This window comes from Neolamprologus brichardi, chromosome 2, assembly GCF_056152115.1.
Source record: "Neolamprologus brichardi isolate AB-2024 chromosome 2, ASM5615211v1, whole genome shotgun sequence".
NCBI lineage: Eukaryota > Metazoa > Chordata > Actinopteri > Cichliformes > Cichlidae > Neolamprologus > Neolamprologus brichardi.
Genome location: NC_142105.1, coordinates 18212748 through 18227713, shown reverse-complemented (window position 1 = coordinate 18227713; position 14966 = coordinate 18212748). Strand labels below are relative to the sequence as shown.

Genomic DNA, 14966 nt, shown 5'->3' with positions numbered 1-14966 from the left:
AAAGCAGTTGCCGACCCTTACACTGAAGCATTAAGTAATGCACGTGGCACAGTGAGTCTTTTTAGATTATTCTTTTTTTATCAGTCAACAATTACATAAAAGACAAAAGGAGTCCTGAATTTCAAAGAGCGAGTCACATACCCTTCACAGTAACAGGGCTAAAATGCATAACAGCACCACTGTAGATACAGAATTTCTACCACATATATTTTCTGCTCAGCAACATGCCCAGCAGGTTTATTCTGATGTTGTTATTGGTCTGTAGCATGGACAGTACATACCTGTCATGTGGATAAGTCCAAACCACAGGTGAGTGACTGACTATGAGGAATTTTTTTTTTTTTTGCATAAAAGTCACAAAGGGTGAGTCGCGTTTGATTTCCAGCTCTAATTACAGGTAGACCCACAGTTATAAAATAAGTTAAACTTAGAGATCCAATAAGAAAATCCAAAAAGAAATATTTAAACGATGCAACTTTTTACAGACATGGGAGCAAACACTGGCCTTTAAAAAAGATGAAAGAAAACTATGCCAGCAGCAGCAGTGTACAGGTCAAGGACATCCCTGGTCTTAAAACAGTACTTAGCTGCAAACACCAAAAAAAACAAATGACAACGATCACATGTGAGCCTGTAAAAAAAAAAAGTCACTGTTTAACTTCACTGAACTTAGCATCGACATCACACCGACAGGAATGCAAATGAGGCCCCGTGTGCCATCCTCTTCTTTGGAAATGGCAAGGGTCTCTCCAAAATTGAACAATGGCATTTGTGTGAAGTCAACCTGTGGCTGTAGCTCAGTATGACCTTCATGAGAGAGCAGTACTGGCCATTTTAGGTCAGTTTGATCTGTTTCTACATAGCTTGTTCCCTTTAAATGAGGAAGAACTTTTTAAATACAGTCTCTTTAGAAAAATAGAAGGTGCATATTCACTGTTTGGTGATGATTTCCTGAGACTTTTCAGTGCAAATTTGCTCACACAGTGAGGGACTACTGGCTGTGAGTGTGTCTAGGAGAGAGAGCGGCTTGTCTTTGAGATAGATGTCATCAAGGAAACAAGAACTCGGTGGAGGGGGGGGGGGTCAGTTCTGAGGAGTGGAATACAGAGTGTGGTGCTGGTGGTTCTGGTCAGGAGGATTGTTGGCAAATAAGAGCGGCGCGGTCTCTGAGCCGTACCAGCTGTGGGGAAAAAGCAAGAAAAGAAGAAGATGAGAGCTCTTCTCACACTCCTGAAACCCTGTGATCAGCTTTAAGGTACCTGCGTGTATCAGATTTTGTGGTGCTTGTACCTTATGTTTGAATTTGAACCATTGGCCCATGGAGCGGGTATGTCCTCATCGCTGCCTTGAGGGTCGTCAAAGAAGTACGGCCGAGGCAGGACCCTGTTATTTATAGCCATGATACTGTTCTGTGAGAATGAGACGAAATAATGTTTCAAATTAAAAATCCTTCTCTCTACACACAAGGTCTTGAATAATCGGGCCCTATGTTATCTTAAAAACCTCAGTGTACCATATCAACCCATTAGAGCACTTCGCTCTCAGTCTGCGGGCTTACTTATGGGTTCTGGGATACTTAAAAGTAGAATGGGAGGAAGAGCATTAGTTATAATTAATCTCTGGATCTCTTCCACAGCGTGTCTTCTGTTCTGTCTCCCACTTTTGAACCAAACCGGTCACAGCAGATGGCTGCCACTCTCAGCCTGGTCCTACCAGAGGGTTCTTCCTGTTAAAAGGGAGTTTTTTCCTTCCCACTGTTGCCATGTTCTTGCTCACAGGGGGTCATATGATTGTTGGCGGTTTCTCTATATTACTGTAGGAACTTTACCTTCCAATATATAGCACCTTGAGACAACTGCTGTTGTTATTTTGCACTATATAAAAAACTGAATAAATTTAAAATATTCATGTTTTTGAGTAATAAAGCAGTAAATAATTGTATTTAATACAGTCTCAGGTGTCATTAGTAGATTTTTAGTTCGGTACATTACTTTCCCATCCACTGGATTTACCTCTTGAGCAGGCCGGTGAACTCTGAAGATAAGGATGAGGAGACCAGTTGGAAGCAGCTCCCACATGAAGAGGATGGCACCGAAGACCAGGTAGTCCCTGTCGCCGAGTTCACTCTCCAAGTCCGCCTTAAAACAAGTAAGTGCAGAAAGTGCTCTTTAGGGGCACTTTAATTGTCCCAAGTTGTTAGCCTGACATGAAGGCTTTGGTACTGGATCCTTACCTGGTCAGAGACATTATACCAATCATAGTTAAAGGACTCCACCCGATACTTCTGGGACAGAAACAGGACAGTCAGGTTGTAGCAGGCTCTGCTGGCAAACAGGAAGATCACTGCTGCTCCCAGTGCTGCTGTACGCCACACTGTGGTCCCCTGGTCAGGTTAAAAAATAAAAAGTTAGCCTGGAGTACTGTCAAAATACAGACATACCCATCGCTCTTTATGGTAGTATCCTGACTTTTCTGTGTCCAGCATCACATTTTTTTCTGGCTATGCTCAACATTGCTTTCATCCATTATATCACTCAAGTAATGCTGGATCCTACAGTTCACATAATGCATCTCAGTGCTTATTACACAGATCTGTTACAGACATCGGTGCAGGTGTCTGTGATCCAGGTTCTGGTAGTTTTAAGCACTTGAGCTGAAGGTAACTGGACTTCTTTGTAGGCTCTCGTGAAGACGTCTCACCTCTCACCTGAGGAAATGTCTTTTGTGTAACTAAAAAGGAGCCTTGCTGCCTTTAACGCAACACCTAAAACGATCTGTTGGAGATATGTAGTGTAGCAGCTCAAGCTGAGATAACCCTGATGATGTCAAAGTGATGTCAGTCCCGTGATCTTCTCAGACTGGAGACATGACACGCATTGTTTTTCCAAGCAGCTCAGGACTAAACATGAGTTTAATCATGCGTGTGCTGCTGTTAAACTTGGCTCGGTTCATCGGGGCTGGCTCAGTACCACTTCTTTATGTTTGATGCTGATACTGACCTACTTTGAGTAGATACCACGAGATTTCCTTTCTTAAACAGCTAGCTTGTCTAGACACATCTGAGCTGCAAATGCATCGTTCGTTGAGTATAAACTCCAGTGCAGCGAAGTCAATAGTGAGTGCAAGATTAGCATATCCCTATTTTTCTCTCTGGGGAACAACGTTGAACACACCCTGCTGATCAGGTGGATGCTGGCGGACCGCGAGTGTCGGGTCAGGAGCAACAACGTGGAGGCCAGCAGCACTGCTTCCAGGATGAAGAGCAAGTCGTTGACCACAACTCGAACCAGGACTAGATTCCAGGTGCGCTCTCCCCTCTCGCCATCGCTGGTTCGTTCCCCGAGTGCAGCGCACACCACGTTGACGCAGAAGAAGATGGCGCTCAGCGCACCGTACAAACACCTTGCTCCCCACCTGAGGAACACACAGGGGGTCCAATCAGGACGATTAGGGCTCATAACAATAACGCTTTTCTAGATTTAACAACAGGAAAATGATGTAAAACTTACAACCCTCTGTCCACTTCTCTCACTTTCACTAATACCTGCACAAAGACACAAAGACACCCACATAAACATAAAGACACAAAGAATGCATCCTGCTCAAAACACAACAGGCTTGATTAAGATCTGTTGGGGGCAGAACTGCAGGTAACACAGCCGAGTAGTCAGTCCTGTTATACTTCTTTGAAGTCTGTGGCACGAGCATAATAGTCACAAGAGCTGTTAGCCTTTTTTTTAATACGATCAATTAGATTCTGAAGTTGCGTGAAAGGGAAAGGAGCTACAACATCATGTTTCACAGTAGATAACTTGAACGGCTGCACCAGGCTCCAGTTTAAAATGAACAGTGGTTATTTTGAATTGTGAATCATGTAAAGACCAAGAATAAAAATGTGGCGCTGTAGCTGAGGACACATGATCCACTGTAAGGGGCTCTTGTGTTTTCCTCTGACTAGTTTTATTTATGCTTTTATCACCATGGCTGTACCAGAGCAACTCTTTTTACATTCTGAGCAACATTTTCTAAATGACACAAAATTTTTAAGAACGTTTCCCCATCCACATCCCTTCAACCTTACCTGAGTGAAGTACAGGTTAATGAGGCTGAGAGTGAAAAACTGCAGGCAAACGGGGAAGCAGTAGAGGAGCCAGAACACTGCAACGGGGAGGTGGTTGGCTTGCAGGGCGTCATGGAAGTAAAAAGAGAACAAGGTGGTGCGAAGGGCAGCCCACAGCAGACAGAGGTACAGGAAGCCGCTCTGGTAGCTCCATCGCTTGTGTCCGTAGATGTAGAGGAGCCACAGCTGCACGTACACCACCACAAAGAGCCCGGCGTACAATGTGGTGTAGAGGATGGTAAAGCTAAGCTGGACCGAGGGGGCGACAGCAGGACGCAGGGGGGCCGGGGATGGCGAATTGGAGGAGTTGGGAGGAGGGGTGGCTGTAACTGGGGCTTCCATTGGACTACTGATGTGATTAAATAGCTGGCATTGTCATCATCATCATCATTAGAGAACCAAAGCTTATCTTCTCTGTCAGAGGGGATTACATGAGACCTGAATGAAAAAACAAGAAGTTAGAAGATGGGGAAAAAAACAATCTTGATAACATCAATGTGATCAGAGGACCTATCCTCAGTGTCGCCCCTGTGTACCTTGATCATATCCCTTCACACAGTAGGACAGTGGCCTAAAATACGCCTCCAGCCTTTTGTGTGGGCTGTTTGATCAAGAAGAATGATGAGAACACTGCATGTTATCACACGCAGCGTTCTCATGTGATAACAGGCCCTCTGCAAATCACTTGCCTCAGGTGACATGCAGGCACATTTACAACTACTGTGCTTGTAACAGAAATCATTACGAGGTTATCACCACTATAGAAAGAAATAGAATAAGAAAAGAAATAAATATATCCTCCTGAAAACTAGCTTATTCATTTATGTCTTCTTTAATAGACATTTGTTTTTGGTCTACATCTTTGATTATTTGAGCTACCCTACTAAGTCCTGATGTACTTAATAGAGGACATCCTGGGCTTTCCATTAATATCTCATGTGTTTTCCTGCCTATTTTAACTTCAAAGAGGCAGAAAAACACAAAAAAGTTCAATAGGAAGATGCCTTTTTCCTCGGTTTTCAGGACAACATACTGCAAAGTAGATCAGTCGACCAAGTAGTGGCCTGTGTGGTCAGTAGTGTCCAAGCCTTTGATTCATATTGTAGTACTGTGATATAAAATATCTAACCTCGATAGAAAAATCGAATCCGATTTCCACAAAACTATATATTTTCAATCAGTCATGCAGTTGTTATTAATGATAACAGCAGAACATTAAAGCAGCATAACACAGTAACAGCAACAATCGGCCACATTCTGTCACACTTCGGTTATGTAATTGATTTGCTTTCATGCTCTTGAGGTTCCTTTGAGCTTTACAAAAGCATAAACAACCGGCTGTTCCGCTCAGGGTCTTCAGCCACAGCCAGGCTAACTGAAAGTAACTGTGAGCCAGCGCTAATGTAAAGTGTTGGTACTGCCAGCGGTCAGAGGCTGTCTGCTTCCTCATTAGAACCATAAAACACGCAAGACACCCGCAATAATTTATTAACAACAAAGACAGCGCTTACCTTTCGCGAGCAAGGACTCCTGGGACGTGCAGCCGACGACGGTAATCCCTTTTTGGTTTCCGCATTGTGTGACGTGAGTAAAGACTTGTGGGAGGAGCGACAGTTTTGATTTCAACCGCCAATCAGCGAAGACAGGAAATCGCGGTTTTTTCAATTTGTTGTTTACGTATGGCGTGAAGGTAGGTGCATTCAAATCAATTTAAAGATTGTTTACACGACCCAATCGATTTGTTTTTAATAAATGTGAGTATATACCAAAAAATAAACTGAAGCGTAGCTTTAGCGGGTGTGTCGCTGAGCTCTCCTCGGCACTGCAGACAAACGAGCCCGCTGTTAACGCTCCGCAGCGTCCGTTAAGCCTCAAGTCACGAAGGTGCTGCATTATTAAAAAAAAAAAAAGTGCTCCAAGATGCCCATGGTACTGCGATCCAGAAAGTCCCTCCGCCCCGGCGAGGTACAGTTACCGACGTCGACACCGACAGGCAGGAGAAGCTCCAGGCGCAGGCAGGAGAGAGCTACGTACGAGGTGGGATTTCTATTACTCAGCCTTTCCTTTCCGCCTCCTCTTCCTCCGCTGCTGCAAACTTCACCGTGGGCCACGTAGCTCGCTGGCTAACGTCAATGGCGAAGACGTTGCTCGTTGGCTAATCCGTGTAGAATACTTAAACGAGGATTATAAAGAGGCCGTACTGCTCTTAAATCATCCAGCTTTACTGCTTTAGTATTTTTTTTACCGCAATAAATATTTGCTTACGCGGCTAGCATTGTTTTAGCTAACTCCGCGTGCGAGCCAAAACTTAGTTAAAGGTCTCTAATCATGGTAAGTTTTTTTTAACTAGCTTAGGATGTTTATATGTGGCTAATAACAAAAAATACCTTTCGTATTATTTCCTTCCCCTTTTCTGTTACTTTAATGGTTAACACACTTAATGCAGAGTGCACGCAGCAACTAGTGCTTTATTTCATCGCTTGTTAACGTTAACGGTGTTACCGATATTTTCCTGTCAGGAGTCAGACGAGTCAGACTCTGAGCTTGTCCTGCTCCAGGAGGAGATGGAGAGACGTGAGGCTGAGCTGGAGGAGGAAGTTGCTGAGGAGGCAGATCTGACGGTAGGCTATAATTCACCTACAAACACCCCCCTTTCTCTCACTTTCAGATATTGTTCTGTGCACGCATGATTGGAGGGGGAAGCAAAGCAGAGTCACCTGTGAGGCCTCCTGGGTGTGGCAGAGCTCCTATTTGCACAGCCCTGCAGTATAAATATCCTGCTTTGTGTCACTGCAGCTGCATAAAGCCGCTTCCAGGAAATACTGGCAAGCCAGTGCGGAAATGTCTTAACCTCCTTTGCCCTGCTGGCAGAGAGGAGAGCTGTTGCTTATTTAGTAATAAACAGAAGATTGAATAGTCACAATCAATACTGGTTTATATATATTTTCATCTCTCTCTTAAATATCTCATATCACCCCAAAAGAGCACTTTGTTCTCAGACAGCTGGCATTCTTGTGGTTCCTTAAAACTCTATAAAACATTCCCTCTGATAAAACTAATAGTTATGCCTGGATCAGGTGACCCCCAAACCCTCCCTTAGTTACACTGCAATAGGCCTCCGCTGCTGGGGGCCACGGTGCACCAAGTGTTTGGTTTTTTTTTTCTTCACTCAACCTGTGTTTATAAACCATTCTGCATTTAATCTTTAGTCATTATTAGTCTCTGGCTCTCTTCAGCAGCATGCCTATTGTCTCGTCTTTTTCCCCTTACCACCAACCAGAGAAGCTGCCCCTCCCTGAGCCTGGGTCTGCTGGAATTTTCATCCTGTTAAAAGGGAGTTTTTCCTTCCCACTGTTGCCAAGTGCTTGCTCATAGGGGTTCGACTAATTGTTGGGGTTCTCCCTGTATTATTGTAGAGAGAAGACCCCAGTATAATGCACCTTGAGGTGACTGTTGCTGTGATTTGGCGCTATATGAATACAGTTGAATTTAAAGTAATTGAATATTACAGAATAGTAGAGTATTTCTGTAATTAAAATAAAGGCAACTGTAAAACATGAAACTTGCTGGGTTCAAATATATCTCCAAAAGCTGAAGCCTGGGGTCTCTCCGGATACTCGGACATGCATGTTGGGTTAATTGGCCGTAGTTGCAAATATGAGTGCAAATCTGTTCTGTCTCTGTGTGTGAGCCTTGCCATAGACTGGCAACCAGTCCAGAGTGTACCCTGTCTCTCACCCTTTCACAGTTTGGATTGGCTCCTACCCAACTGTGACCCTAAATTGGATTAGCAGAACAAAATGCATGATGATGCTGATGCCAGCAGCACATTTTAAAAACGTGTCTTTACCGCTTGTGCATCGTCAGCTCTTTTGATAAAAGGCAGGAGACAAATTGCTGTTTGTTTAAGACAAACGTTCTTCCAGGCGTGATTGTTTTACAGTTTCTGTGCTCAACAGTTTGGGGAGGTTGTTTTGTTTCATAATGTGCCAGTTTTCATGAAATGGGTGACACTGATTAACTACAGCTGGGCCACTTTAGCACCAGGTCTCACTTACTATACGGGAATGCATATATGGTTTGACATTGAGATCTTTCTGGAAGTGTAGATCTGGGGAGCCTGGCAGCTGTTCCTGAACATGTTTTGCAGATGTGCTTGGCTTTCAACAGTGTATCAAAGTATCATTTACATTAATACAATGACCCAGTGTAATGAAGTGACCTATTAAAATCAGTGCAGGGGTTTCAATGTTGTGGCTGACGGGTGTAATATGAAGTATGTTTGGAAACGCAGGTACGTATCTAAGTGTTTGTTTGTTTGTAGGGGGCACTGCTATATATCTTACTGGCAAGTTAATGTAGCATCCATAAAATGTGACCTGTAGGGTGGCCACGCCCACTTTTGGACCGCCGGGCTGTCAGTGTATTTATGAAAATGAGCAGGCAGAGGTGGAGCAGAGCAAGGCTAATGTTGAGCACTGACTGCCATGAGAATATCAGGTCAAACAATGCTGTAGCCACGGTAAGGCTCGTGTCATGCAGGTAAACAAATATTAACAAGTCAACAGCAGCCACGCACCAGTCAGGAGAGCTGCTTTAAATGGGTGTAGCTAGTCAGTGTGGGAGCTTTGATGTTGACGGGAGCCAGCGGGAGCAGGAAGACTAAGACTGGAAAAGTCTCTCAGTGATTCACTGCTAGCTTTGTAGATAGCCGTAGGTGTTACGTTTCCTTTGGTGTGTGCCATGAAGCTATTCAGAATCCCTGCTTCATGTGTATGTGTGTGTGCTACATGATTACACAGATTTATAACAGATATTTCATCTTCCTCAGGATCTGAAGGATTGCAGTGTTGTGCTGGACCGTCTCCAAGCTGACGAAAAGAGTTTGAAAAAAGACCTCGAGGAGAAAGAAGACATGAACCGCAAAGGTGGGAAACCAGTCTCCAGAATCCCAACTTTCCAGAAGCGACCCGCTGGAGCCAGTCAGAGCACGGAGCTGCCGGTTCCCAGAAAGGATACTCCAGTCCACGCTCAGCCTCCTGAGAAACTTGGAAGTCTGGAAACTTCAAAGTCCAAGCCGCCTGATGTCAGAGAAACAGCGCTCCCCGCGCCATTGATCCACACCCCCAAAATTGGCTTCGAGGCTCCTTCTACATTCAGCAGGACAGAAGTGGCTCTTGCGACAGCTCACGGCCCTCTGATTGCTGCCCAACCTGTTCACTCCCCTCTTCTGACTGCAAGCCCCCGGCCTGCTCTCAGATCAGAGCAAGTCAAGAGCAAAACCTCAGAAACCACACCAGATGGGCCTACAACCCATCTGCCACGCGAGAGCTTCCCCAGCAAGATACCCCGGGAGGAGCCAGCAGAGACGTACGACCCCGCAGTTAAAGACAGGATTCTCCTCACTCCATCTGGAGACTCTGAAAAGTGTCTCCAGATGGAGATCTTTCAAGCACCTGAGGACAGCCAAGTGGAAGCTATAATGGACGAAGAACCTCCGTGGGAGACAGAGCCACTGAACACAGCTGGTTTGAGGGACAGTATATCTTCATCAGAAGCTGAATGTGAGGATGAGTTGGCTGGTGAGAGATCAGAGGACGTGAAGGAGGATCGTGAACCACTCATAAGCCAGTCAAAGTTCCCAAAGCTCGAAGAGAAAAAAGCAGATCCCGACTCAGACGCTGCTGCTGCTGCACCAAAGACGCCCGCTAAAGTGAAAGCAACCAAGTCAGCCAAGGTGAGTTATGTCACTGTTTGAGACTGAGAGCTTCCACTGGCGTCTGTTTCCTTGATTGTCTCAGCTGAGGCATACATGTGTACCTATTCAGGAATTCTTCAGAATTCTACCACTCCCTGAAGTAGCAGCTTTGGTATGCAGCACAGTATGCTGTGCTATGCTTAAGCTGTGAGTGTGATGTAGCCTGTTGGAGTGTATAAATTCTCCCCTTATCATCCTGCAGAGGTCAGGATGTCCCAGTTTTACCCTCTTCTGCTTCCTGAGCACCACCTTGCTGCTTCTCGGAGGGTTCTCTCACCACGTGTGGCACTATGGGCTTCCCATGTCTGTGTCCCAGCTCACGGCTCAGCTGGAGCTGCACTGGCTGGAGGGCTTTGGATTGTTACCAGAGCCCTGTAGCACTGACTGTCGGTAAATGATATCAGCAACTTGATATCTTTGAGTTATTTATGTCAGAAATATTATATTCACCTGTCAGGATTAACTAATGTACTGTTGAATGTGGTCCTTGTTGTTCAGAGTGCACCTGGTGGAAAGCATTCCTGTCGGTCTCTACCCGTCTTCCCCCTCGTCCAGAAAGAGCATCACAGACAGCTGGCTGCACCTGCTGGACAGAGCCAACAGCTCAGTCCACATCGCCGCTTTTTATTTCACACTGCGGGACAGCGATCTGGGCTCGCACGAATCCTCAGACTCTCAGGTGAGCACAACCACCTGCACACTCAGGTCTCACAATGCGGCACATCAGGTGGTTGTACCTGAAGCTTTAAGCCTCTGAGCTAATGGCCTCGCATGATTCTCAGGGAAGAAAGGTCTTTGAGCAGCTGATGAAACTTGAATCCAAAGGTGTAAAGCTCCAGATTGCTGTCAACGCCCCCCAACAGTCAAATCACGACACAGCCGACCTGGCTGGGACAGGTAAGAGTGCCAGGTTTGTGTTTCAGAATAGGACGTTTAAGGAATTTCAGCATTAATTTCCCATGCTATTTTGTTTTTCCGTTGCAGGTGCAGAGGTCAGAGAGGTGGACCTCAAAGCCGTTACTGGAGGCATCGTCCACACCAAGCTGTGGGTGGTTGACCAAAAGCACTTCTATGTGGGCAGTGCTAACATGGACTGGCGCTCTCTAAGCCAGGTATGGTAAACTATTATATATAGGTTGTATAAGAGATGGATATTCTCACTAATCCCCCTGTTTTTAGTCGGGTAATGTCAAGTAAGAAGTCTCCACACAACATATATAAGTGGGGCAGGGAGACAGATCCGTCCCAGCTTAAGTACATTAGTGTCAACAGAGTGCAGGACTGATGTCTCATGGTTTTTATTTCCTCTTTGCTGTCATAGAGAGGAAATATTTCTAATATGCTCTGTCAATGGGCACAGAAGCCCCGCTCAGCTGCTGATTTAAACCCTCTGTTGGTGAGGGGCAGCCAGTTAGACGTAAACTGGGAGAGGCCCTAAAAGAGCAGCTACACCAAAGCCCAGCATGAACTGTGCAAAGCTGCTTTACTGGAGTCCATGAATAAAAATACAGAGTCCAGCTTTAAAACCTGAAAATGATACATTTCCCTTTAGAAGAAGTAATTACATCCCTGGATCAGCCCACACATCCTGCATACTAGCACAGTGGCTGTGCTGTGTCAGAGCTAATGCAGACTGTGGACTCTCTTGAACAAAGGTGAAGGAGGTGGGTCTGTCAGTGGAGGACTGCAGCTGCCTGGCTCAGGATGCCTTTCGGATCTTTGGGGTGTATTGGAGCATCGGCGGCGTGATAAACGGTTCCCTGCCTCCGTACTGGCCCGCTCGCCTCTCTGCCCTGTCGAGTTCCCAGAAGCCCCTGCATCTGAAGTTCAATGGGGTCCCTGCTCAGGTCTACCTCTCTGTGAGTATCCTTTCAGGAGGAATCCTTTTGAGTTCTGCTGTCATTTTACAGGAACTGTGTTGCATCGACTGCTATTTGTTTTATAGACACAGGCAGATGAGTCTATGTGACGTCATCATACTAAATGCTCAATGACAAACAGATTTATTCCCAACACTGAACAAATGGGAATATCCTAACATTTGATCAGGAATAAATAAAAAAGACAGATAGCTGCTGTCTGTGGTTTGTTTGGAGTCTTTTATTCAGTGAGAGAAGCATTAAAACCAACATCTTTGTTCGTTATTATTTTAATTTGCTGTTCTTTTCTAAATCTGTACAGATAGTGTGTCTTTAACTGCCTTCTTTTACATCATGAATAGAAATTAGTGGCCCAGTGCCACTGGAAGCCATCCCTGTTCATGCCATCATACTTCAGATCATAAACCATTCCAAGCCTTCTCTGTGGTTTTATCTTCTCTTCCAGTTTCTTTTCTTTTGTCCTCCGGTTGCAGGCTGATCTGAGCTTCCTTTGTCCAGAGAATGCTGGACCAGGATTTCTGGGGCTCGTTCAGATTTTTGTAGATGTTTGTGTCTAATCTCCCCTTTCTGTCTTTGTTATGATAGCTGGTTTGCATGGTGTACTGAACTCTCTGCAAGATTCCTCTTATGTTCGACTTGGATAATGATATGCTTACTTCTGTGCTTACCCCTCTAAGACTGATGCGCTCTCGGGTTTTCTTTACCATGAAAAAGGAGTCTGCAATCACCAGAGCACTATTTTTTTGTAAGAATGTAAAAAAGTGTAGGTTTCACCACTCCCGAGGTCTCTGATAGAGCTCTTGTATCCAGAGCTCCTTTAGCTGCATGTTGTGGGTTCACAGAAACACCAATTGCACTCTGGGACTTTTACTTTGGTTTAGCCCCCTGAAATAAATTCATCTTCATAATGTAACTATGCCCTGAATATGTTTTGGTGTAAAGCTAAAACAACAACATTTGTATGTTTGTCTGAAACTGCTTTTGCACCATTCCAATCTCAAGATAAGGACATCACTCAGCTGTCACAGGCTTTTCTTCCTCTTGTGATGGCTCTGTTGATCATCATTGCTTCTGCTGTGTCTGTTTTCTGCAGAGCGCCCCTCCACAAATCTCAGCCCGTGGCCGCTCTGACGATCTGTCCACTATTCTGTCTGTCATCAACGATGCTCAGGGATTCGTTTACATCTCTGTCATGGACTTCCTTCCACTGTCTCAGTTCACGGAGCCACTCAGGTACACTCCACTCACACAGCTGCACTGTTCATGTCATTTAATAGCAATTCTTAAGTCAGTCAACCTTAATAAAAGACACAATCAGAAATTACTGTTATGCTGTTAAAAAATGTTATGTCGACTTACTAAAAAGGTAAAAGATTGGCTTACAAAGCAGCCTCTCATTAAGATAAAGTACACACGCTCAGAGAGCATTTCAGGAGGAAGAAATTTGCTCGTTCTGCTTCTACCTGCCTGCATCAAACAGCAACAGTGCTGATGTGTCTTGTGGAAGCTGTAGAGCTTTAAAGTATGTCCTGGTCTCTCATTTTCAGGTTCTGGCCCGCCATCGACTCGGCCCTGCGTGCTGCGGCGTGCACCAGAGGCGTGCGGGTCCGACTGCTGGTCAGCTGCTGGGAGCATTCTTCTCCTGACATGTTCATCTTCCTGCAGTCCCTGCAGGTGCTCAGGAGGCATCCACTGACGTGCGACATTGACGTGGTACGTTTGAAGATTTGATTTTTCTTTTCATAAAACGTTTTAAGTCACCGATGACATGGCGGATTCTAAAGCAACGTTTTTTGTATGTTCTGTAGAAAATCTTTACAGTGCCTTCAACAGCAGAGCAGAAGAAGATTCCCTTTGCACGAGTCAACCATGCCAAGTACATGGTTACAGACAGAGTGGTCTATATAGGTATGCTGCCTGCACTGGCTACATTTTAACACTTTTTAGCTCCTTTGAACTGTGAAAGGCAAAATTTAACAGCGTAAGGTGTCCAGCTTTTAACATTTAGTAGGTAATGTCTGTAAAGTGGAACGATTATACTCAATTTCAGCTCTGTTTCTGTTCTTGGACTCTCCAAAAGTAGCTTTGCATTCATCACATATTGAGTCTTAGTGCAGCAACATCCTCTAATTGTTTTAGCTCAGGGGTGTCAAACTCCAGGCCTCGAGGGCCGGTGTCCTGCAGGTTTTAGATCTCAACCTGGGTCAACACACCTGAAACAAATGATTAGTTCATTACCAGGCCTCTGGAGAACTTCAAGACATGTTGAGGAGGTAATTTAGTGATTTAAATCAGCTGTGTTGGATCAAGGACACATCTAAAACCTGCAGGACACCGGCACTCGAGGCCTGGAGTTCGACACCTGTGTTTTAGCTGCTCTCCATGTAAAGCCATCCTCCACGGTTTAAACACCAGGTGGGCGGAGCTTCTAAAATGACCATATTAGGTATTTCCAATCTCTGTCACAACATACAGATCTAAGAATAAAAAACTGTCTGATCACATTGTTTTAAACTTGTATATGTGTGACAGAAAGTATAGAAAAAACATTCGATAAACAGAGACTGTAGCTCTCACCCAGAGTCTCCTGCAGTCCAGCTTGTTAAACTGTTTCTCTTCACAGGGACGTCCAACTGGTCAGAAAACTACTTTGCGTTCACGGCTGGCGTGGGCTTGGTGGTGAACCAGACGGGCTCTGCTGTTAAACCGGGCCAGCAGACTCTGCAGAGCCAAGCAGAGGAGCTGTTCCTCAGAGACTGGGAGTCCGAGTACGCCTCCACGCTCCCCGTTGAAGACGTGGACGTGTGCCCGCGCCATTGAGGGAATCAAAAGCGCGTCGCTTTTAAACGAGCCGCATGCTTTCTTGCTGCTACTACTTGAACTTTATTGCATCTATGCAGAATCCGCTGGCTGTTTGTTTTATTGCAGTTTACCGACTGGCTGCCTTTTTTCTGTATATAGTTGCGTTTTCAGAGCACATTATTGTTTTGTTTTTTTTAATTGCTCTGTGGTGTTTTTAATAATATGCTGACAGATGTGACAAGTGTGTTACATTATAAATAAAACAATATGCTGGAGACCTTTAAGACATCTTTTCTCTGGATTTTCTTACAAAATCTGAACTTTTACAACACAGAAAAAGTCTGAATACTACATAACTAACACGTGTTATTTTATAAACGAAGAGCTGTCAGCACAGCAGTAATAT

General features: G+C 44.9%; 2 protein-coding genes across 4 annotated transcripts; one reads left to right on the top strand and one right to left on the bottom strand.

Annotated features, from left to right (window-relative positions):
* Window positions 1-39: 39 nt before the first annotated feature.
* Window positions 40-6203, bottom strand: gpr137 (G protein-coupled receptor 137). The gene is made up of 8 exons (XM_006781866.3): window positions 5632-6203; window positions 4082-4558; window positions 3510-3544; window positions 3174-3414; window positions 2234-2383; window positions 2013-2138; window positions 1291-1409; window positions 40-1180 (listed from the first exon to the last, which is right to left on the bottom strand). Exons 2-8 carry the CDS (start codon window positions 4460-4462, stop codon window positions 1084-1086), a joined length of 1149 nt encoding a protein of 382 aa, XP_006781929.1. The 5' UTR covers window positions 4463-4558; window positions 5632-6203; the 3' UTR covers window positions 40-1083.
* Window positions 5584-14844, top strand: pld7 (phospholipase D family, member 7). Of its 3 annotated transcripts, XM_006781864.2 has the most exons (13): window positions 5584-5810; window positions 5979-6157; window positions 6640-6741; window positions 8952-9857; window positions 10081-10268; window positions 10377-10557; window positions 10661-10775; window positions 10863-10990; window positions 11534-11737; window positions 12852-12991; window positions 13306-13471; window positions 13567-13666; window positions 14382-14844. In XM_006781864.2, exons 2-13 carry the CDS (start codon window positions 6041-6043, stop codon window positions 14576-14578), a joined length of 2544 nt encoding a protein of 847 aa, XP_006781927.1. In that variant the 5' UTR covers window positions 5584-5810; window positions 5979-6040; the 3' UTR covers window positions 14579-14844. The 3 variants fall into 3 exon arrangements, with proteins under 3 accessions (XP_006781927.1, XP_035766568.1, XP_006781928.1); XM_035910675.1 differs by having other exon boundaries at window positions 5584-6157; XM_006781865.3 differs by lacking the exons at window positions 5584-5810; window positions 5979-6157 and adding an exon at window positions 6183-6451.
* Window positions 14845-14966: the final 122 nt, after the last annotated feature.